The sequence below is a fragment of the Myotis nattereri genome (assembly GCF_964212035.1).
Source record: "Myotis nattereri genome assembly, chromosome: 5".
Taxonomy (NCBI): domain Eukaryota; kingdom Metazoa; phylum Chordata; class Mammalia; order Chiroptera; family Vespertilionidae; genus Myotis; species Myotis nattereri.
The window spans coordinates 49,643,212-49,668,982 of record NC_138080.1 but is presented as its reverse complement, the minus strand read 5'-3'; the positions used below and the strand labels follow the sequence as shown (position 1 = coordinate 49,668,982).

General features: G+C 39.8%; 1 protein-coding gene across 1 annotated transcript in view; it reads left to right on the top strand.

The window, feature by feature from the left end:
- MARCHF1 (membrane associated ring-CH-type finger 1) overlaps nt 1-25,771 on the top strand; it is a gene marked incomplete at its 5' end in the record, with an annotated part of 361,070 nt that overhangs the window by 306,418 nt on the left and 28,881 nt on the right. The window contains 1 exon segment of the mRNA XM_081091749.1: nt 11,479-11,659. Within this exon segment, the coding sequence (XP_080947875.1) occupies nt 11,479-11,659 (181 nt within the window).

The following is a 25,771-nucleotide window of genomic DNA, read 5'->3' as shown; positions in this document are numbered from 1 at the left end:
GAGAAACATCGATCAGCTGCCTCCTGCACATCTCCCACTGGGGATATGCCCACAACCCAGGTACATGGCCTTGACCGGAACTGAACCCGGGACCTTTCAGTCCACAGGCCGACACTCTATCCACTGAGCCAAACCGGTTTCGGCGATGATAGAGTTCTTAAAGAGTGGCCGTATATTAAGAATAACTGTATGTTTTAAAAATGATTTGGAAGGAGCAAAACCTTAAAGATAGTTTGTGTCAAAGGTAATTGATAATTGACCATTCAAAACTACTAGAGAGGTGACAGTTAGGATGAAAATGAGGAAGATATGGAAAACACTGAGGGAGAAAAATATTGCCACATTAATGACAATTTCAATATGCAATCTGAAGTACATGGAAGGTTGAAAGATAAAGGCAAACCAAGAGAATGGGATATGTATTGAATGGCATCTTTGGGATGAAAAGCTATTTTGGAGAAGATGAGATATAGGAAATAGTAAGTGTCCCATTGGGGATACCCTGTTATTGAAGTTAGAAAACTGGCTGGAGTTTTTTGCTATTAGAGGGGCAGAGGTTGTTTTTGGAGATGGATGTTTTAGAATCACAAATCCAGGAGCAATGCTTGAAGTTGTGGGCCTAGATTGCCTTCCTACAAAAGGATAGTCAGTATAGAAGGAAAAAAAAAGGCTAAGTACAAAATTTCCAGGATAAGCAAAGAGGAAATGCTGATAAAGAAATGGTGGTGGTGGTGTAGAAATCAGTCTGTGGGAAAGGAAGAATAGTGGATTGCAACGTTAGAAACGGGATATGAGGTTGTGTTCCTTTAATACAGTGATTTTCAACTTTTTTTATTTCATGGCACACATGAGCTAATTACTAAAATTCTGCGGCACACCAAAAATATGTTTTTTGCTGGTCTGACAAAAAATAGATATAATTTTGATTGATTCACACCAGATGTCTATTGTTGTGTTGGCTGTTGTCATTTTTTTATTTGAAATATAAGGGGGGAAAAAAGGTCAGTGCCCCTGACCAAATAGTCAGATATTGCATGTTTTAAAAATTCTTGTGGCACAGAGGTTGAAAACCATTGCTTTAACACTATGTCAGCCATATTGTGCTTGAGTACTTTCAATGATGGAAAATTTACACTCTCCTCAGGCAGCTTCTAACATCTTTTGAAAGCTCTGTTTGTGCCTTTGACTGTTACTCATTGGATGCTGTTGTAGAACAGAGTAAGACCAGTTGCCTTTCACACAGTAGCCTTTCACACATCCAAAGAAAGCTGTCATGTAATTTTCGCTTCCCTCCCCTTTTCTCCCCTCAGATGTTAAATGTGACTTAGTATTTCTTTTTATTTGTCCCCCCAAATAATTACACTCATACTTTAGAAGGTTGCCCCTTTGACCTACAGTTTTTAATTATTTTTTTTATTTTATTTTATTTTTTAATGTATTTTTTATTGATTAAGATATTACATATGTGTACCCTCTACCCCCCCTCCCCCCTCCCCCCCCCCCCCGGCTCATGCCCTCACCCCCCCGTTGTCCATGTCCATTGGTTAGGCCTATATGCTTGCATATAAGTCCTTTGGTTGATCTTTCCCCCTTGCCCCCACCCTCCCCTACCTTCCCTCCAAGGCCCGACAGTCCAATCAAAGCCTCTCCGTCTCTGGATCAGTCCTTGTTCATCAGTTTATGTTGTTCATTATAGTCCACAAATGAGTGAGATCCTGTGATATTTATCCGCTCTCCAGTTCCATCCATGCTGTGGCAAATGGTAAGAGTTCCTTTTTCTTCTTCCTCTTCTTAAAGAATACCTTTCAGCATTTCATATAATGCTGGTTTGGTGGTGATGAACTCCTTTAGCTTTTTCTTATCCGTGAAGCTCTTTATCTGACCTTCTATTCTGAATGATAGCTTTGCTGGATAAAGTAATCTTGGTTGCAGGTTCTTGCTATTCATCTCTTTGAATATTTCTTGCCACTCTCTTCTGGCCTGCATGGTTTCTGTTGAGAAATCAGCTGACAGTCGAACGGGTACTCCCTTGTAGGTAACTGACTGTCTTTCTCTTGCTGCTTTTAAGATTCTCTCTTTATCTTTTGCTCTTGGCATTTTAATTATGATGTGTCTTGGTGTGGTCCTCTTTGGATTCCTTTTGTTTGGGGTTCTCTGTGCTTCCTGGACTTGTAAGTTCATTTCTTTCACCAGGTAGGGGAAGTTTTCTGTCATTATTTCTTCAAAAAGGTTTTCAATATCTTGCCCTCTCTCTCCTTCTGGTACCCCTATAATTCTGATGTTGGTACGCTTGAAGTTGTCCCAGAGGTTCCTTACACTGTCTTCATATTTTTGGAATCTCTTTTCTTTTTTCTTTTTCGGTTGGGTATTTTTTGTTTCTTTGTATTTCAAATCTTTGACTTGATTCTTGGGATCCTCTTGTCTGCTGTTGGATCTCTGTAAATTATTCTTTATTTCAGTCAGTGTATGCTTAATTTCTAGTTGGTCCTTTTTCATGTCCTCCATGGTCTCACTATACTCATTGAGGGATTCATTAAATTTATCGGTGGTTTCCATAAAATTCTTGAAAAACCTTATAAATGTGGCCTTGAACTCTATATCCAGTCGTTTGCTTTCCTCCATTTCTGACATTTGTGACCTGTTTCTTTGTCTCCACATTTTTGCTGCTTCCCTGTGTTGATAGAGTGGCCCTGCGCGCCAGGTGTCCTGTAGGGCCCAGTGGCTCAGCCTCCCCAGTTACCTGGGGTGGACACTCTTGGTGCCTTGGTTGTTGGAGGTATCACTGGGAGGAATTGACCTCCAGGCCAATTGACTGTGAGAATCAGCTGTGTCTGAAGTGGGAGAACTTCTGTGCTGAAGACACCCTTCTGGGGCAAGACTTGCTTCAGTGGGGCTTTGGTGCTCACTGAGTCTGCTCCCTGAGTGTGTCCCTTATGGATCTGAGGAGTTGCAATCTGGATGGTCCCCCTCTGACCACTGGGTACAGTGGCTCCTGGATCTAAGGAGGTGCTAATTCAGCCTCTGCCTGAGGCCACACAGCAGGAGCCACGAAGAGGCTCAGCTGTGAAGCAATGCAAGCCGCTGAGGGGCCTTGGGCCTTCTCTTGGAAGTTCCGGGTCTGCCTGGCTCGGCTGCAGTTAGGTACATTCACATGCAAAAGCCTCTGCCGCAGCCTGGGTGGGGCGGGGTCTCAGGAAGTCAAAGGGCGGAGAAAGCAGCTATGGCTGATTCTCCACCCGGAGTCGCGCGTCTCAGTGTCCCGGTAATGGCTGCAAGCACCTCTGAGGGAAAGCCGCCCTCAAGTTCGCCCACTGCCCGACAGACCAGCTTCTCCCCGTATGAGTCCTGGGTCCCCAGAGACTTCCCGGAACCGGAGTTCAGAGCAGTCGGGAGCTTGTGATTCAAAAAGACAGCCGCGTCCTCAGGTGCCACCCCCTTTCCGCGCGCGCGAGCCGCCGCCGTACCTCTGCACTTCACCTCCGCAGCTTCTCTGGCTCTCAGCGTGCTTTTCTTTTCTTCTAGTTGTAGAATTTACACTCAGCCAGCCTTCCTGTTGTTCTGGATGATGTTTGCTCTGTCCTTTGCGGTATTTTTCAATTGTTGTGGGAGGCGACAATTTCCCGGTGTTTATCTATGCCGCCATCTTAGTTTCTCCCAGTTTTTAATTATTGTAGAAAAGTCTGAGCCATGAATTTACATATGTGAATTCCATATTATTCCCCTATCATCTCTCACCATCAAAGCTCACCTATGATATCTCCCCTATCATTTCTCACCTTCTCAGGCTCCAGAATCCTAACTTTTTTTTTTATCTGTCCTCCGTAAGTATTCACTATTCCAAAACCTACAATCATCTTTTTTTGTAATATTTTTTATTGATCTCAGAGAGGAAGGGACAGGAAGAAAGAGATAGAAACATCAAGGATGAGAGAGAATCACTGATTGGCTGCCTTCTGCATGCCCCCTACTGCGGATTGAGCCCACAACCCAGGCATGTGTCCTGACCAGGAACTGAACTGTGACCTCCTGGTTCACAAGTTGGTGCTCAACCACTGAGTCATGCCAGCAGGGCCTTACAATCATCTTATATGCCCTTCTGACTCCACTTTTCTTAAATTTAAGATTAGCAATATAAGAGCAATGTCACATGAGTCAAAAAGAGATAAATTTAAGGGACAGGTTAGTCAACCATGCAAAAAGATATAGGAAAGATAAAGAGCTTAGAAAAGTTCCTTAAACTTGGCTGTAAGGAGAGTGTTGGTAGTTTAGCAGAAAAGTGATAAAAGAAATAAAGTAGATGGAGAAAATGTTTCCCTTTCTTACATCTCAGTTCTTTACGATGAAAAATGTACAGTCTGGCCAAAACCGGTTTGGCGCAGTGGATAGAGCGTCGGCCTGCGGACTGGAGGGTCCCAGGTTCGATTCCGGTCAAGGGCATGTACCTGGGTTGCGGGCACATCCCCGGTGGGGGGTGTGCAGGAGGCAGCTGATCGATGTTTCTCTCTCATCGATGTTTCTGACTCTCTATCTCTCTCCCTTTCTCTCTGTAGAAAAATCAATAAAATATATTTTAAAAAAAGAAAAGAAAAGAAAAATGTACAGTCTGTAAGCTAAAATGCAGACATGAAAAATTGAGTTGCTTTTATAAAAAGTGTATGATGTATTGTATCTGTTACCTAGCAGCAATTTCTCTTGGTGTTATTGATTACGTATAGATTGACAATAAGGCCTTAATGTGGCATGACATTTATACTTTGCAATATTTTCTCATATATCCCATTTTATTTGAGCCTCATGATAGCCATGTAAGATTTTACAAATAAATAAAACCTACTGTTTAAAAAACTTCTCTGAGGCCATCCAATGTATAGAAGAGCAAAGCTAAATTTAATCCCAATTTAGCCTAACACAGTCTAAATGTACTCCCTGGCCTAGTTTTATTTGAGACATGTCTTTGACTTGACTGACCTGGGGATTCAAATGTGTCAGTAAGTAATGCAGCTGTGCAGAGTCTGAATTCATGACCTTGGTTTCACAAGCATTTGCTCTAAGCAACTTACAAACTATCTTCTCAAAACTATGAGTTCCAAAAAACTGAAAGCAATGACATAGATAAACCAAATTAGTAGTAGTAATCTCAGTAGTATTAATCCTGTGATAAAACTGACAAATTAGCCATAATAAAATTAACAAATGATTGCCTACGATGTGCCATATATTATACTTTGTGATTTAATCCTCATGACTCCCTACAATGTATTTTTAACCTCACTTTACACATGAGTAAACTGAGAACTTCTCTAGTTTCCTGGAACAAATAGCGAGGATGTGAGTCAGAATTTGACTTGCTTCTTATGAGTCTCAAGCACCAAACTATTCCATATTATTTTTCCTGTGACAATGAGAAAAAATGCAATCAAAGAGATATGAAGTCAACTATGAGAAACACAAATACTCTACATATAAACAGTTTTTGTCGCATTTCCTCCCACTTTCAAAATCAGTTCTCCACCAACATTGTGATTTACAGTCTCTCAAACCCATTCTTTTCTCATGATGCATTAACCATGCAATGGTTTCACTCACCTTCCTGCTCAGTGAGAGTCTAGACCCCATGGCCAATGGTTTTCATACCATAATCTCTGATGCACCACACAATGCTTCCCTCGTTTGTCCTTCCCTTTTCTGTCCCAGTGATCTCAAGATGTGAGATTACGCTACTACCTGTGGGATTGCTGTCTGACTGCTGGACCCTGCCAAGTCACAATGTACTGTTAATATCGTCTACTATAAATCCATGCTGTCTCATCTCACCAGGGACCCCGTGGCTGCTCCACAGTTCTAATATTCATGCTTGGCTAATTTCCCATTACATTCTCCAAGTGGCACTTTCTAATTATTTACAGCCTCTATAAGACCTTAACCTTATGCCTTCCTGCCATCTGTGTATCCTATATGTTGTGTCCTATATCACGGAAGATATTCAGGCCTCCCAGCACCAGCTACGGTGATTTCCTCTGCCTCCATCACCTTTGATTTTCACTGTCATTTTTTCTCTACATCTTGCTCACAGAAACTGTGTCTGCTTCCCTGCAAAGATAATCCTCTATCGTACTTTCTTGCCTCATACTTTCTCAACTTCTCAAAACCCTTCATTTAACAATGGAACATTCCCTTGTCTATGTGCCTTTTTTTTTAGGAAACCCTCTCTGGCACCTTCATTTCTGCTTTATGAACAAGAAACCTGTGAAAAGAAAATTAAAGTAAAACTAAAACTTTCTTTAGTCTGCTCCCCTTCCATTGCTCTGCTGTATTTCTCAAAAAGAGAGAGAGATTATACCTCCCCACCCATTTACTTGAGCACTAATTTCTCACCCAAAGCTTTCAATATGGCTCTGACCAACATGTCTTCTAGTCATTTTTTTTTTTGGCTTAGTAAAGTGAATTCAAATAATGAATGCCAAACTCTAAAGTAGGATGATTAGTTCTGAATAAAGAAAAATATCCAAATGAAACCATTACAAACATAACAGTATCCATAATTACTGTACTTAAAGATTAGTTAGTTAGAGAGAAGTATGGAGAAAAATGTAGGTAAGGATGTGAGGGGATATACCAGAAAGATTTGCCAAAAGAGAAACGGAAATGTGGCACAGAACATGGGAAGAGGGAGTTGACAGGCCTGCACGTGAGATGCCGTCTGCAGATTGCAGATGGTGACTGCCTTCAGGAGGCCCATATTACAAATGTGCAGGCTGCCACAGCCAGTCACGGAAACCCAGCAAGGTCCTCGGGACCTCTGCACGCTCTGCAGGCCAAGTGTCCCATCTCCTCCCCAATGTCACCATGGTGTTCCAGATTCTTAATACTGAGATGATGGTAATAGTTGGGGTCCCTGCCTGCAAATTCTTTTCTCTCCCTCTCAATTTACTCTACATGTTGATGCTATTATCTGAATTTCCTTTGCATATAGCAAGAACCAAGAAAATGTGAGTGAATGCAATGACAAAGGAATGAATAGGGGGGAAAATTCCCAAAGTTACATAATCACTACGGCCTTCATGAATATTTTTTTCACTGATGATTTATTTTTTAAAACTTATGCAGAAAAAAATTATTCTACCAGAACCAAGTAGCCTTGGTAAGAGAAGGGGTGGGGAGCAGTGGAGGTCATTTTGAGATACATAAGATCCCTCCCCTCTCCCCCACAAAAAAAAAAAGCCTACTTTTCTTAAAACTTAACATTAAGGAACTTTTGAAGTGCACACACACGCACACACAAATTTCAAAATTTAATTTCAGAAATGGTATTTTGTAGTCTGCTCTTCACAGAAAGCTAGAAATAATATAGAAGTATAAGTTTATTCAAGTTATAAAATGTGAAAGTCTCAACATATGCTGATTAAATTCTAAGCAGCCAGTTCATATGCTAAAATGCCAAAAAATGACACCAGTGGAGATCACCAATGATTTTACAGAATCACTCAAATCGTAAACTATAATTTTCCATAAGGTAAACATGCATTAAAATTATGAATGTTTTACAATGCAGTTTCATTGTTGAAATCATTTTGTGTGTAGTTATTCTGTTGGAAAAAGCATGTTTATATTTTCATTTATAATTTAGCAATTGTAGTTTATATGAAGTATATCAATTTAAGATTTGTTTAATTCTTTCTGTAATGGCATTATCACATTTTTTTATTTCTAATAGATATCTGAGGTTTATAATTAGCTCTTAAATTCATTTAGAACAATCTCAACATGGTTTTAAAAAGTCTCCTGGGATCCAACATCATTTGGATAATTTGGGAAAAGTTCAAAATGTTAAAATAATGTAAAAAATAAAATTTGTGAAATAGGAATGAAAATGAATTAATCTTAATTTTATGAAAAAAAATGCTGGTGGTACTTCAGGTAACAGTTTCAGCAAAAAAATTTTTTAAAGGAGTCTATAAGATACAGCAAGTTGGACTATACAGTCAGTAAACGGTTCAGATCAGTTTGAACTCAGTCACCATCAAGGTCATTGTTTAAATCTGCTTATGAATAAATTAGTTTTCATGTCAATAAAAAGCAGAGCCTCAGAATCATCTTGACAGCTGTGCAGCATTTCACACATTCCTATTTTCTTTCTGACATTTTAAAATTAAATTTACTGGGGTGACATTGCTTAATAAAATCATGTAAGTTTTAAGTGTACAGTTCTGTGATACATCATCTGTATATTGCACTGTGTGTCCACCACCCAAAGTCAAATCTACTTCCGTTACCGTATATTTGATCCCCTTTACTATTTACTACCCTCCCCACCTCACTCACCCCTGCTACCCACCATGCTGTTGTCTGTGTCTATGAGTTTTTTTCTTATTTGTTCATTTGTTGTTTTCAGTTTTATATCCCACGCATGAGTGAAAGCATATGGTCCTTGCCTTTTTTTCCGTCTGATTTATTTTGCTTAGCATAATATTCTCAAGGTCCATCCATGTTGTCACAAATGGCAGTGTTTCATCTTTCCTTATGGCTGAGCCGTATTCCTTTTACACAATTATTTGTTGTTGATGAATTATCAGATGGCATTAACTGCTAGTTTTTATTTTTCAAATGAGAAACTGTGCTCCCTGTCCCTGCAGACTGTTCATGGTTCAGCAGCTCCAATGCCAGGTCAGGAGGGACTTTCACTTTTATTGTGTGCTTCTCTGTGTAACCTTTACTGCAACTTCTGTTCCTTGCAGAAGTTGAGGTAATTTTTCGTAAGCCGGATTTTTATTATTGTTCAAAATACTCATGCAGTGTCTTTAACTCATAAACGCCAGTGTTTAAGGTGGGAGTAAGCAGACATGTTCTGTAAAGGGATGGATAGTAAATACGTTAGTCTTTGCAACCGTATGGTCCCTGCAACAACTCTCAATTCTGCAGGTATAGTGCAAACTCAGCTCTAAACACTACATAAACAATGTGCATGGGTGTGTTTCAATAAAACTTTATTTACAAGGACATGCAGCAGGAAGAACTAGACCATAGTTTGCTGACCCCTGACCTAAGGGAGTATCTTTGTGTAACAGCAGGGAGAGAAGAGTTTCGAGGACTTAAGAAATATCAACCTCTCTTGCCCTATAATTCATTAAGTTTCAAAGGCTCCAGGGATAAGCATCACAACAAAATGAAGTGCTACAGAAACCCGATTTGCTTTCACTGGTTGCTTTTATAATAAGTCAGTGTTGACGGAACAGTTCCTTTGCTCAGCAGTCTTCTACTGAGCCTGATGGTGCAACCAACACTCAGTTGGCAATGGGTGTGATACAGTGTAGACAAAGCCTTGATCCCTACAACCTACACCTCTGGAAAGAGGAGGTATTTCAGGCTTTTAGATTAAAAATTGGTTCTCGGATAATGTTCAGTTTGTCCCCACCACATCAGCCATTTGTTCGTGCTGCCACAACCAACACTGTTCCTTCCTAACTCGGTCCAGGAGAAGGTGGACTATGCTCTCATCCCACCGCTCCCACCCCTGGGACTCTAGAAGTCAGTGTTTGCTTTTGCTCGCTTTATTTTTGCTTAAGAAACGGAGATTCAAGTACCGCTGCCCTGTGTCATACTTCTTTATTTTGAGGTTGGGGAAGGGCTGGGTTTCAATTCCTGTATCTTGCTGCAGTAACAAGCTGTGCAGCCATTTCATTTCCCCTGGGGAGGCAGCTGAGGTAGATAGAAGTGTATTTTAAAACTCCACTCTTTAAAACTCCTGCTTCTGGAGAACGGAGCACACAGACTGAAAAGGAAAGAGCAGTAGCAGCAATTTAAACATTCTTCCAGGGCACCACTGTCGCTGAACTCTAAAAGTAACTATACAGATATATTTTTCAATGCTCCATTCCTGCTTCTGAACAGATTTCAAGCAAATATTTCTAATTAATGGTATTATCAACTTTAACAGCTGATCCTATATAATAAAACCCTAATATGCTAATTGACTGAACGAAGGAAAGACCCGTGGCTGACATGCACTGACCACCAGGAGCAGATGCTCAACACAGGAGCTGCCCCTTGGTGGTCATTGTGCTCCCACAGGGGGAGCTCCGCTCAGCCAGAAGCCAGGCTCAAGGCTGGAGAGCGCAGCCGCGGTGGCAGGAGCCTCTCCCGCCTCCACTGCAGGCCACCGGGCAGTAAGGAGCGAGGGATCCCGGATGATGCAGGCCGGGCTGAAGGACTCCCCGGGACTGAGGGGCTCCTTGAATGCACGAATTGTGTGCATCGGGCCTCTAATTAAATCATAAGAATTTATTGAAGGACTAGGACTTAAATTCACCACATTCAGGTTAACTAATTACGTCTTAAAATTTGAAGATGAGAATAATTATTTCATGCACTGTGAATCTATGGCTCTAAAAGTCATGGTAATTCAGTGAACTAGTTGAACTCTGAATTCCTTGGGAGATGTAGTAATTAACATTTTGAAACAATAGGATTTACTCTACTTGAACTTTATGCAACCAGTAATTTTTTTAACTTTTAAACAATGATGGTTATGACAGTTTAGGCCATTCATTGTGACCAAATTTGTGTGCATCTTTCTAGGGAAATATTTCTAATACTAGAGGCCCAGTGCACGGATTCATATACTGGTGGGGTCCCTCGGCCTGGCCTGTGCCCTCTTGCAATCTGGGACCCCTCGGGGGATGTCTGACTGCTGGTTTTGGCCCTATCCCTGCAGGCCAGGCCGAGGGACCCTACTGATGCATGAATCCATGCACTAGGCCTCTAGTATACATGTAAGATGTTTGGTTAATCTCCTCCCACCCTCTCCTCTCCCCCCTTCTCTCTGAGATTCATCTGTCTGTTCCATGTTTCCATGGCTGTGAGTTGAGCGTCTGCCTCCTGGTGGGTCAGTGTGTGTCATAGCTACTGATCGAATGATCGAACTGTCTAACGGTTGAACAGTTGAACGATTGCTTATATATATATAGATTTCCTAGGTGGGACATTATATATCCACTTTATTATTTGGTAATATGTTACATTTTTCAGAATTCTTCCTCATTCGTAGGATACCCTATGTCTAAATGATACACCATGCCCCTGTAAATCTATCATCAAAATAAAAGAATGAAATTATCAGATTACGACATTCCTTAGAAGACTTCGAATTTAGAACTTTTATGTTTGAAAGCATACGCCATAGACACTGACCTGTTAAACAGATTAAGCTGGGACACAGCTCAATAGTTGTGCTGTTAAAATTGGCTTTAGTGTAGAAGCGTAGCAGTGTTAATGCCTCCTAACATGACTTAAGAGTCAACCAATGACTGTGCAAATGAAAGAAAATTAATATCGGTCATAGATGCAGTTCTAGCACCAAGTTGGAATGAAATGGCCATGCCTTCTAAAGCTTAGGGTGCAGTTCCTAATACAGCCTGGGATGAATGAGGGAGGAAATCCATTGGTGGGAGATCTCACCCTGGCCGCTGTGTCCTTCCCCAGGATCTGTCACTGCGAAGGGGATGAAGAGAGCCCCCTCATCACACCCTGCCGCTGCACGGGCACCCTGCGCTTTGTCCACCAGTCCTGCCTCCATCAGTGGATCAAGAGCTCAGACACGCGCTGCTGTGAGCTCTGCAAGTATGACTTCATAATGGAGACCAAGCTCAAACCCCTCCGGAAGGTACAGTATTTGTAGGAGTTGTTTAGGACGAGAGAACTTGTAAAGCTGGCTTGTTTTTAAAATCCATTTGTTTCCCCAGTAAGATTTTGCTAATATGCTAATATCCATGAAGAGTACATGCCTCGTATGGGAGTCAGTGTATAAAATGCAGCCAAGTGTTTGCAGATAATGCTTCCTTCTTCTCTGTTTTTTATATTCCAGAGCCTCTGATTTATACATCACTCTTCAAACTAAGAAAAAAAATAGTGTGTGTATGAATGTTTATTCATATATGTGCCTGTGTGGATATGTATATATGTGTGTGTGTGTGTGTGTGTACATATGTGTGTGTGCATATATACATATGCAAAATATTCTTGTAATTCAATGTAAATGAATTAATGGGAATTAATGATTTTATTAAATTAAAATCAACATTTTATTTACTGAGGTCGATTCCCAAGAAGGTTATATAATAGATTACATTAAATAGTATGAACTTATTGAATTTCTTGAAAGTCAGGCATTAAGCTAATAGAAGAGAATGATTTTTTTATAAGGTGTGGACTCTTCTGTGTTTATCTTTATTTGGGGATTTGGTGTGGAGGTTCACATATAATTAGAGTATATAGAGAAAGTATTATTTTCCATAATGTTCACCAAACTCTAAGACAGAGGTAAGTATACTTTTACCTATAAATTTAATCCACAAGTTCCTCATTTATGTTATATTTTTCTAAAGAATAAATAATTATATGAGTAAAATATAAAATTAGCATCTCACTCAAAGCTAGTGGAGGAAATCTTGTAGAGGATGCAAAGAAAAATGAACTTCATGTAATTCATGCTTGATGGCTGGGCCCCTGGATTGTTGCATGGAACGTATTCATCTTTTTACCCAACTGCAGCCTGACATATCTGGATGCCTCAATTTCCAAATGAGAGTATAGAGACTGCAATTTAAATAATGAATCTGTCTATAGCTGCTTTTTTATTTGAATTAAATGCAAAGAAAAAGTGTATAAAAAGAACATTGCTTAGAAATGAACATGATGGGTTTGGAGATGAGCAGAGATGTAAAGCAAACAAGAATATTCCAATAGTCATCTGACTGGTGGAGGGCCAGCTCAAGTCTTCATTAAAAATCTGTAAAATATGGAGCGAGAATAGCAACCCCTGCCTTTGTGGGAGCCTTAATTTTAAAATTCTGCAAGTGGTTTAGAAATGTCAAAACTGATGCACAAAATGCCTCTGGGAAACACATTGTCTTTTTTTTAACATCTGGGGTGACCTAAGTGCAAAGAGATGACACTGTGTTCCTCTGGTCCCAGAGAAACAAATGACAGAAACAGAAATGGGCCCTTATTCCTTGCCCTTTGCTTTATCCACTGAACAGATGCTGGGTGTTGTCTGGAGAAGCTACATGACACATTGTGCTCCATGATTCTGTAAATTTCTCTTCTGACCCTCCAGGGAACTACAAATTATTTCATAGCATCTGTATATTTCTGCATGGTTTTTTTTTCTTAACCTACATCTATATAAAATTTTCATTTCAACTTTGTCAAACATAACATTTCAATTTGAAAGTTACAATCTAGAATAATAAAATATTCACATTTTATCTTCTTTATACTGTCTACCCTCTCCCCCATTTTGCATAATAAACAATACATGATGCTATATATAACTTGAAAGTATTCTTATTCTACCTTCATCTTTTATAGAATCATCCCCTATATACAACTCTGATCCTTTCTTAATATTTTATTACCAATAATTTACAACCCCATCGGGAAATTCTATTTTTGCCTCAACTAACCTGTTTATAAACTAGAGAAATGCAGTGAATACATCTACCCTTTTTAATGAATATGAATATTCATTACATACTAAAGTAATATATTCTTAGTAATGAATATGTTGTGGCAACCTACTGGGCACCTACTATCTGTTGATTAATGAAATATCCTAGTTTTCTTATAAATATTTCCTGTGAGTGGTCATAAATATTAATGAAGGACAGCATGTCAACATCCTTCATTTTTAATAGCATTTATATATCTATGGAGGATGTTAGAATCTCATCCGGAGGTTGCTTACTAACAGGCCACTGATGTGTTTTATTTGATCCACAAAGATTAAAATTTGAATTAGTTACCAATATTTATTAGGTGATTATATTATGTAAAATTCTACACATCTGCATTTGAAAATCACAGTATCTGGTTTTACTGGAACCATATTTCCATAGGACAACAACCTGGGAGCTAGATGATGGCTAGTCCTTTCAAAAGGCTATTTGCCTTTAAGTTCTCCACATTCCTCAGCCCTTTCTCTTTTTCCAATCCTGAGACTGTGCAGTCTCCACGCATCTGAGCACTCTGTGGTTCTAGTGAAGGTATTTGAATTTTCAACTCCCGGTCTAACACATGACTCCTAGACATACATTCTATTCCTACCTCTGTGGTTTATGTGTTAAAAACTTAGAAAAAGTATTTCAAACTTTCACTTTCTTCCTTAAACCTATGGGGCACTGGGATAATACTTAAACGGCAGTATCCAAAATAAATTTTTGGATTCTCAGGTGGTACAAACTATATAGATTTGAGGCATTTCAAAACTTTTCTAGATGGTTTGTTTTGATGGCACTAAAATTCAGCAACAGTTTTCTTTTGGTAGTTTTTAAGTGGTCGTCAAGAATGACAGGCATAGCTCTAGCCGGTTTGGCTCAGTGGATAGAGCATCGGTCTGCAGACTGAAGGGTCCCAGTTTCGATTCTGGTCAAGGGCACATGCCTGGGTGGCGGGCTTGATCCCCAATGAGGGAGCGCGCAGGAGGCATCCAATCAATGATTCTCTCTCATCATTAATGTTTCTATCTTTCTTTCCCTCTCCATTCCTCTCTGAAATCAATAAAAATATATTAAAAAAAAAAAAAAAAGAATGACAGGCATAATAACCCGTGGACACAGACAACGGGGTGGTGAGGGCCTGGGGCGGGGGGGGGGGGTGATCAGGAGCAGGCTGGAAGAGGTTAATTACGGGGGAGGAGGATCTATTTTCAACAATGAAGATTTTTTTTAAAAAAAGATGACAGGTATAGCATTTGGTTAGAATATATTCGAAATACATCCAATTAATTGCTCTCAATTCAGTAATTCTATTACAGCTTATAACATTCTAAAGAACAATCACATGAAACAATTACTTTAGCTAATGATTCTGAATTTCTAACATTAACCAATGGAAGTGGGATATTCTGTTGAGATGAAATAGCTTCTTAAAATAGAAAGGTGTGAAGCTTCATAATCTGATGAACATTGTTGCTTAATAGTCTCTAAAGATATCAGCAAAATCTTACTTCATTAATTGCTAATAATACTACATGAAAAGCTATAGTTAGTAAATTCCTCAAGGTGTGTTAATGTTTCCAGAAGAAAACCTTTAAAATATAAATTAAATCAAGAGCTTATTTGAGAAAAAAGCAATTTTTATCATCTTTAAGTCAGTAACTTAGTTACTTATATAACATTTAAGAAACGTCCCATTGCCCTAGCTGGTTTGGCTCAGTGGATAGAGCATCAGCCTGCAGACTGAAGGATCCCGGTTCAATTCTGAACATGCCCAGGTTGCAGGCTCGATTCATAGTAGAGGGTATGCAGGAGGCACCCAATCAATGATTCTCTTTCATCATTGATGTTTCTATCTCTCTCTCCCTTTTCCTTTCTCTCTGAAATCAATATAAACTTATATTTTTTAAAAAGAAAAAAAAGCCTCATTAATCTACTGAGTTACCTGCATCAGAAATAATTCCTAGGGCCAAGAAAAAAAAAGCCAAAAATATAGCAAGCAGAATAACAACTCAATGAAGTTTCAAAATGGACACAATATCAGTTAGGAAGCATAAACTAACTAGAGGCCCAGTGCATGAAATTCGTGCAGGTGGGGAGGGGGGGGCGGGGATACCCTCAGCCCAGCCTGCACCCTCTCCAATCTGGTACCCCTCGGGGGATGTCTGACTGCCGGTTTAGGCCTGATCCCCAGGATGAGACCTACACCAACAATCTCACAATCCGGGACCACTGACTCATAACTGCTCACCTGCCTGCCTGCCTGATCACCCCTAACTGCCTCCCATGCTGGCCTGGTCACCCCCAACTGCCCCCCCTGCTGGCCTAGTTGCCCCCAACTGCCCCCCCCCCCGCTGGCCTGATCACCCCCAACTGCCCCCCCTGCTGGCCTAGTTGCCCCCAACTGCCCCCCCCCCCGCTGGCCTGATCACCCCCAACTACCCCACACAGTTGGCCTGGTCACCCTAACTACCCCCCCCCAGCCTGGTCACTCCTCACTGCCCGCCCCCTGCCACCTGGTCACCCCCAACTCCCCCCTCTGCAAGCCTGGTCGCCCCACACTGCCTGCTGTTTGGTCGTTTGGTCGCCCCTCACTAAGTCCCCTGCCAGCCTGGTCGCTCCACGCAGCCTGTTGGGTCGTCCGTTCAGTTGTGATGGTCACTTAGGCTTTTACACATACAGATATCCTGTTCTGAAGTTGAATAATTGCATAGGGCTCAGGTTTGAATCACTCCTGAGTGGGAGAAACCAGCTGCTGGATTTGTAGCTAAGCTTGAAGATAGCAAATGCTACTGACAATTTATGTCCTCCCCTAAAATGTTTCTTTACATAGCTTTCCATATACATCTATTTGACAAATATATACCACAAATACTCAGCTCTATGTATCCATTTATTCCTTGTCTCATTTCTACAGATAAAATGAGGCAGTGAATCATTTACCTTTGCTTTAGTAACAATTTGGTTGAGCCATATGCACTTGTCATTTTTGCAGATCAAAAATAATTGAATATTGGAAAGCTCATAATAGATAAGTTCTGTGTGAACTTATTATGCCAAATAAAAAGGAATAATCATTTTGGTATTTGTACATTTCCACCATAATGACTTACGGTGATTTAGTTACAATATCTTTTTTTTTTTAATAAAGAACTGTACATGGCAAATACTATGTTAATTCCTTCCTTTCCTAATTTGATGTAGCATCCCATCTTTTAAAGGAGCCAAGAGCCTAGCTGCTCTAGTGAGTCAACTGCGTAAAGGTTATTATTGATTCTCCGCTGAGCAGATGGTCTTGAAATTCATAGAGTTAAAATTGGACAGGGCAGGAAATGTGATTGGATTCTTGGTTAGGGTCTTCCAGTACTCTGTTGAATAATGTTGCCTAATTGTCTAAGAAATTTAAATTTTAAATTTCTGGCACATCATTTACTTAACCATTGTGGGGGATTTGTAATTTCACTAATACAACCACCACATACTGAATTTCTTCTATGTGCCAGATATTTAGAACAGACCACTTAATTAATTTAATCTCCATTACAATCCCATTTTATGTAGGCATGCATAAAACCCATTTTACAGATGAAAAAAATGAGACATAGTATCAAACTTACTTGATATCATCACCCCAAAGCTCCCTGATACTAAAGTTTATACTCATCACACTGACTTACTGCCTTAAGTAGCTGAAATCCTCTCCCTTCAAGCATCAGAACTTTAGCTTTTATGTAAATCATTTCTAATGGCAATCTTTCAAAAGAAATTTTTATAAAATAAAATTTTTTTCTAAAAAAGCTTCCTTCTTAAACATGCATGTTTTACCTCATGTATTTTCCTAGTACCTGGTTACATCATTACATAAACATCACTTGTTTTGCAAACATTAACCAACAGCCACAAAAGCTTGAAACACATATAAGGCTGTTCATCCTCATTCTGCTTCCACCAGTCTGCTGTGATTGAAAGCCTTTCTATCTGCTTTTCTTTGTTTTTCTTTGTTCCCTGCTCTCAGAGCATCCACCATCACTTCTTTGTTCCTCCACTAGCCCTTATTCAACATTTTACATAGCTAGTGCTTTTCTATTTCAAATAACAACAAAAATCAAGAGTTAGAGAATTCCGTCTAGAACAAGCTGAAGTCAGTTCTAGATGAACTTTGGCAGGATTCTGTTTTGATCATTGGGAAGGATTTTATGGGCATGAACATTCTGGCATTGCTCTTGAAATCTTAGAGTTCTCTTTGACATCCTCCTTAATTTCCAATTTTACTCAAATTACTGAGGATTCCGGGATTTTTTCTTTAAAGCCTTTAGCAAATGAAGATTTCCATTGCCTCCAGGCTGTTTCCCCATAATCAGAGCTCAGTTTGGTGGAGTAGGCTTGCTGTTTAGTTTCTTCACAAATATAGGAAATATCTGATCTACTCTGGGGCCAGATAAAGCTTTCTTTATATGCATTGCAAAAAAAAAAAATCCTCATAATGTGCAACGTATGCTCATTCTCTCATCTTTTTGCTATGCTTCAGTTCCACTGCTATATGAACCCCAAGGGTAGTCTAAGTGATTGAGAATAATCTTAGGAAGTGATTTTATTTTCAAACTCACACTCCTCAGATGAGTAAGGTAAGTTTTCCATAACAAATTCCTCACTGTTTAGTGGTGCTGTCTACAGCCAAACACTTCCCTTTACCTTCTCACTGCTTTGTTCAGTGAGGAAGAGGAACCCAATGGGCTACTTAACTGATTGCTGTGGGAAGGGAAAGGATGAATAAACATAACAAAAAGAATATCATTACAAGAAAAGTATTCAAGTCAATCGAAGTATTATCTTTTCCACTAAAATGTTTTCCTGTTTTGTTTTGTTTTTATTGCCTTAACGCATTCATGCTCTCAGGACTACAATTGATATTTCAATTAAAATAATATTCCAGTGTGAATAGATGACAATGCCAGTATGTCTTATCTCAAACAATTATGAAATGAAAAAACAAGTGGCTAATGTTTTTTTCTAATAGATACTTTAGATTTTTTACATGACCTCATCCTTTTGTCTTTTGAGGAAATTCTATACTAACAGGTTGATTAGTCTTAAAAATTTCAAAACAAAATTGTCTGGTCAGTTTGGATTAATATTATATCATTTGTGCAAAATAGAAATATATTCTTCTCTATGGAACAGAAGAGCTTATTCTCTTATGAAGCTTCCATCCATAAGCATAGTACAACCTCTAGGCAGTTTTGAGCCCTGAGCAGCAAATTGTGTTAGAATAATTTTTCTGAGGAGGCTCCAATAATGCCCAGTTCATACATTTACCCACTATACTATCCACTATATGCCAGTTGTGTTCAGTAGTGAACCAGATAGGAAAAAACACCACTCTCAGAGAGCATATAGTCCACTGCAAGGAAGATAAAAAATGATGAATTGCTTACAATATTTTGTAATAAATGTGAAGGTCATGGTAGTGGTGTAAGGATCAAGAATTTTCTGTAACTTCAGAGGGAATGCTAAATAAAGGTAATTCAAAGAGAACAAGCCACCATATGTTTGGTCTTTACTTATGAGACCATCCACATTAAAAGATTTTTTTTTTTACAAAAACTGTAAACACATAGCAAGATAACTGTCTTTTCTCTTTTATTCTCCATGCTTCGTATAATGTAGGCTAATCAAGAAGGTATTAGTTAACAGTTGGGCAACCAGGACATTATGGAGAGAGAATTGGAATATAGAGCAGGACTTGATAGAGGATGTCTCAAAGGAGACTTAAATAAACAATCGCTGAATAAACCATTGTTGGCTGAAATATTTCTCTACTAGTCGTTATTAGTAGGTCCAATAGTATACTACTTCAACACAGTTCCTCTCTCTGGAAATTATCACTTGAAGGATGTAACCTCATTTGCTTGGTAAGAATGTCACCTTATGCCACTGTTCTAGATCTGGAAAGAAACACTTAACTTATGTTAGATATACTATTAAAGTATTTAACAGGATACAGTTCTCCCTTGGGGAAATTCATTTTTGTTTTGACAAGGATAAGTGACACAAAAAGGAACTTCTTTTATATATTGTATATTTTGAAACTTGAAACATAAACTGTGGTTAAAATTATGGAATCAGTATTACAGTGATCCATATGGAAAGCATAAAAGCATCAAATTAGAATTTGCAGAAGCATATGTACATCCGTGTGTGTGTGCGCGCGCGTGCACACACACACACACACACAGTTACAAATAAATATTTCCCTAAAGCAGTGATGGCAAACCTATGACATGCGTGTCAGAGGTGACACGCGAACTCGTTTTTTTGGTTGATTTTTCTTTGTTAAACGGCATTTAAATATATAAAATAAATATCAAAAATATAAGTCTTTGTTTTATAATGGTTGCAAATATCAAAAAAATTTTATAGGTGACACGGCACCAGAGTTAAGTTAGGTTTTTCAAAATGCTGACACGCCGAGCTCAAAAGGTAAGCTATCACTGCCCTAAAGCATCATCTTATGATTGAGTTTTTTAAATGAGAAAGAAGTTATATGTCTTTCATTTTAATTTTTTAACATGATATAATGATTGTTTTAAATTACTTCTATATTTAAATTTCCCTCCAGCTAAATATTTTCTTCTTCTTCAGCTGGGATTTTATTTTAAATTTATTATTCTAATTTCTCAAATCTTGGCATACAACTTAAGAAAAAATTTCCCTAAATTTTTGACTTAATTTATTGAACCATAAGGCACTGAAAATCAATGTGGCTTTCTTTGAAGCAAATATTTTAGACAAATCAAATTCCTTTCCTATTGGATTGACAAGTAAGAGAGAAATGAGGAATATATTGGTATGATCTATCTGGAATGATGGTGTCTAGCTCCACTGTACATCCATCAACATGCTTGTGTCGTATTATCAACATTATATAAGGAGCAAGATTAGTGAGATTTCACTCCAAACAAAAACAAATCTCTCACAAGTCTACTTCCTTCCAACTTTTTATTTTTCTCTAAATGCTACCATCAAGTGTCTCCTCTTCCTTTGTTTCTCCTATGCGTATAGCACCCACAGCTTCATCATACCCATGTTATTATCTTGCATATGAATGTTTTACCCCCAAGTAGGCTGATTTACTCACTCAGCCACAGGCACAGCAGTGTAGATCGAAGGTCTAAGGAAATCAGTTTAGTTGAGTATAAGAAAGATATTCTATTGAAGGCTAGGATTTCTGTAAACATAGAGCCAGTTTAATACAAGAGTTGATATTTTGATGAAGAGTTTTTATTAATGAACAAAGCTAACAACTTTTTGAGCTACATCTTTTCGGCATTTAGGAACGCATATCTCCTAGGTGACTGGTAGTCTCCTACTGCACTCTATTCACAGGTAAGACCTCACCAAGCCCAGCTGTGTCTGAAAGGCCACACTTAGAAGGGTTCATTGATACCCAGTTAAGATGATTCACTACTGAATGAAGGTAAAGAGTTTGAAATGAATTAGTTTTAGTATTTTAAATATATATTTTAAAATGGCATGGGAGCCCTAGCTGGTTTGGCTCAGTGGATAGAACATCAGCCTGTGGACTGAAGGGTCCCTCCAGGGTTCAATTTCAGTCAAGGGCACATACCTGGGTTGTGGGCTTGATCACCACTAGGGGGTGTGCAGAAGGCAGCCAATCAATGATTCTCTCTCATCATTGATATTTCTCTCTCTCCCTCTCCCTTCCTCCCTGAAATCAATAAAAAAAAATCCTATATAATAAAAGCCTAATATGGTAAGTGTCTGGTCATCTGGTCGTCAGTTCAACCAATCAAAGTGTAAAATGCTAATGATATGCTAAGGCTGCTCAACTGCTCGCTATGACACTGATCATCAGGGGGCAGACAGTTAACCAGTTGCCCAGTCACTATGATACGCACTGACCACCATGGGGCAGACGCTCCAACCAGTAGGTTAGCTTGCTGCTGGGTTCTGGTGGATCAGAACTGAGCGAGACATGCCCTGGAGCCCTCCTGTAGTCCCTCTCTGTCTGGTCAACCTCCTGCATTCCTCCCTGGCTGCAGTCATGCACCAGTGGGGTCCCTCGGCCTGGCCTGCACCCTCTCACAATCCAGGACCCCTCAGGGGATGTCAGAGAGCCGGTTTTGTCCCAGTCCCACAGGCCAGGCTGAATTTGTTCACCAGGCTCTAGTAAAAAAATAAAAAATAAAATAAAAATGGTATGGGAGATTATTTTAGTAACTCTGGACAGGATTAATAGAATTCCAACTATTAAATAATTGACAGAAAGCTGATGAGAATTTTTAGGTTAAAAATCTTCAATTTCACAACTGCTTCTCTGTTCCACTAGGGGAACAATTTAATAAAAAATTAAGATGAAAAGGTTGTCTAATGAGTCTCAGGAACAAGAGCTGGGAGGATTCCCAAAGATAGCCCTCTCTAGGTTGGCTGAGAAAAATCACCAGCCATGTCTATGGGGAGCTGCTCGGTCCCACAGATCGTTTATTTTGTATCAGAAACCAGAGAGGTAATATACATGAATGAAACAGTCTGGTTTTATGATGGCAAATGACAAATAGCACAGTATTGGGAATAGGACAGGGAGTGGTAGGCACTATGGCATTCTGGAATGGGTGTGCGAACTCTAAAGGGAGTAGTAGCACCTGATTCACCTGAGCCTTCTGGCACTGAGCACCCTTAAGCAACCGATGCCTCTGTTTGGCATTCAGCAAGGAACTCTTCACCCCATGATGCCCAATAAACATGTCTGGCAGCCTCTGGGCTTCCTTGGGCCACCATGTGTCAGCCACAGCCAATTAGTACAACCATATGCTTTATCTGGGGAAGGTGATCTCAGCAACCAGGTAAGTATATCTTCCTCCAGACGCCTTGCCTAGAGCGGCTGGCTGGCACTGATCTTCAGTATGACTTCTGACTCAGCCACACAGCTGGGGAAGGCCTGTAAACTAAGGCCTGGTCATCAGAAAGACATTTCCAAACACCTTTAATAGGTAGACTCAAATCAGAAAGACCAAGCTTGGAGATTAACCTGTTTTTGTAAGAACAATAATCCCCCACCTTTCTTCATATCCCACATCGTCTGTCTTCCCATTGAGGATCTAGTCACCCAAGTTTCTGAATCAGACAGATATCAGGTGACTTCGGGGAAATAGCAGAAATTCAGCTCCCAGCTTACCCCTTGATTTTAGCTCAATAAACATCCCAACCAAAGTCATCACACCTTAAGTGTTCTTGCTCCTCACAGGCCATCATTTATCTATATCCTTTAAAAATCAGTCCTAAAACAAAGCTGGCTGGTGTGGCTCAGTTGTTTGAGTGTCATCGTGTGCACCTGGGGGTTGCGGTTTAATTCTTGGTCAGGGCACATGTCCAGGTTTCCAGCTCAATCGCTGGTGGAGGGTGTTCAGGAGTTAGCCAATCAATGTTCAGCTCTCACATTAATGTTTTCTCTCTCTCTCCCTCCCTCCCTCTCTCCCTCTCTCTCCCTCTCCCTTCCTTTCTCTCTGAAAGTCAACTTTTAAAAAATCTTTAAAAATAAATAAAAATTATGCCCAGCCAGTGTTGGTCAATAGTTGAGCGAAACCAGGAAGTTACGTTTGATTCCTGGTCAGGACACATGCCCAGATTGCGGGCTCGATCTCCAGTAAGAGGCATACAGGAGGCAGACGATCAATGATTCTCTCTCATCATTGATGTTTCTATCTTTTTCTCCCACTCCCTTCTTCTCTCTGAAGTTAATAAAAACATCTTTAAAATAAATAAATAAATAAATAAATAAATAAATAAACCCAAAAAAGAAGACCAAAAAAAAAAGAATGTTTGTATGGAAGTTGTGATGATTAGCTTATTAATTGATACAGTGAAAGGACTTTGCTAAGATTATAAATTATTGCTTATAGCTTAGATTCTCTATATTCTTATCTTGATGGAGAAATCTTAATGATTACAATTGAATCAGAAATTGTCCGTGATGGCGATGCCTACTTTGGCATGCTTCCTGAATAATGTGCCTATTTTTCCGCTTGCTATACAGTCAGGGAGTCATTGTTGATGCCATGTCTAGTCATTTGTCTCTTCTAAAAAGCAAGTTTCCATTTATCCACTGCCACCCTTTAAATTATTCATAGACTTGGCGTGAAGGTTTTTTGCCATGAATGGACACAAAGCCTCGTGAATCACAGTGGCCTTTAATGTAGGAGATGGGTTCATCTATTATGCTTGTCTATTACTCGGGAGAAAGAAAATAAATGTCACTTGAACAAAAACATTGTTCTTGTCCTCAACGGCACACTCTGCTAGGTTACCGAGGCCCTGCACATGTGGCAGCTGTCACTGTCCACCCACTGACACCATCTCAACTCAGAGGAGCTTGTGCTAATGTTTCTCAACTTTGTAATTAGAGGCAACTCCTCTGCCCTAATGTGTGTCCTTCCAGTCCCCGTTCCCTTCTATGACCTTAAAGCCAGGAAATACAAAGGGAAGGTGCAGCCACACAGTATGTCCCCGTGCACCCAGGACCCCTCTCTGATAATATCAGGTGGATCACAGCATGAGATTATGTTGGGGGGCTGGGGGGAAAAAACCCTCAAAACAGCAGTCTAAGCCAAAGAAAGGCAGAGCTCCATTTACCTTTTAAAAAATCATTTATGAAAGAAAAATGCAAACTCCTCATTTAAAATTGCTTTATGGTGATTTTTAGAAGAGTATCAACACTGTGCACTAAGGACAGTGTCACCAAGGGACCCTCGGGAGGGAAGGAAACAAAGTTGTTCAATAATGTAGGTTTTCAGTAACAGGCTTTGTCTTAGAGGCAGGACACTGCAGATAAATCCCTCTCAGCCCTGCCAGAGTAATTGGACCACAGGACACTTACGTTAGCAGGTTTTGTTGTCTATTCAACTAATAACCAGCTTTGTTGTGGTCATCCTTATGGTGCTCATTATTTAAGAGTATGGAATACGGGCAGGTGCTATTCCCCATAGAGGAGCTTTGTAGGCGACTCGGGTGGAAATCAAGAGAGTCTGGGCAAGACACACTTTTCTTAGCAGATCAGCTTTCAGAGATGAGGCAGGAGCTCCTGAAATCCTGTTGGGGGTGCGATGGTGTAGAGGGAGGGGGACAGACTCTTGAACAGCACCCTTGCACTTTCTGTTTTCTTCCTGCTTTCCTGACTGCCTCACCCACCTAGATTTTTCATCTGTTTCCTAACAAGGTTCATGATAAAAAGTGGGAACTGATATTTTATAGGTCAGGTAACACTGCCTTGCAGTAGGATTAGTTTCCTTTTAACCTAATTTGGTAGATAGTTTCCAATCTTGACATACTAGAAGGTCCTGCATTGCCATGGATTTCTTCATGCAACTAACGCATGTTGTCAAGGCAACCCACAGCACTGTGTTCTCCGCTCTGGAAAACCAGTTCCTGTGTTGCAAACCTTAAATCACAATCATCTCTCGTAATACACGGGGTCAAAGACATTCCCTGTATGCACAAAACTATTACTTTTTTATAAGACACCATGTCATTACAGTGAAAGAATTTGACTCGAGGGGTAATGTGTATATTAAAGCGTTAAAGTTAAAATAATTCCCTAGCAGTTATGTCCTATCTCTGCATTTCCAGGAAATGTGAGGTTGTTGACTACAGGCCATGACATTTTTGAAGCTGTAGGAACGACGTTAGCATATTTGACTAATTTCTGTGTCTATTGACGGCAATCACTAGCGTTTCCGTGGTTTGTGACATTAAATCAATTAAAAGCAACGTACTTGCTAGGGTTACTATCACCCACCTGTTGTATATGTTTTCCCCTTTTAAGAGTTCAGACCCAGTTTTGAGAGTTCTTTCTGTGAAAGTCGGGGGAGCTCCACAATTCTCGGCAAGCTATTCCCACATCACATCTGAATTCAGAGACTGACACCTGGGCTCCCAAGTGGTTGGTTTGAAAGAAAAATCCCATCTGAGGGTATTTTTGTTTGTTTGTTTGTTTTGTTCATTAGATTCCACATATAAATGAAATCATATGGTACCCATCTTTCTCTGACTGGCTTATGTCACTTAGCGTAATACTCTCCAGGTCCATCCATGCCGTCACAAAAGGTAAGAGTTCCTTCTTGTTTACAGCTGAGTAGTATTCCATTGTGTAAATGCACCAAAGCTGTTTGATCCCCTCATCTATTGATGGGCACTTGGACTGCCTCCAAATCGTGGCTATTGTAAATAGCACTAAAATGAACATAGGGGTGCATATATTCTTTTGA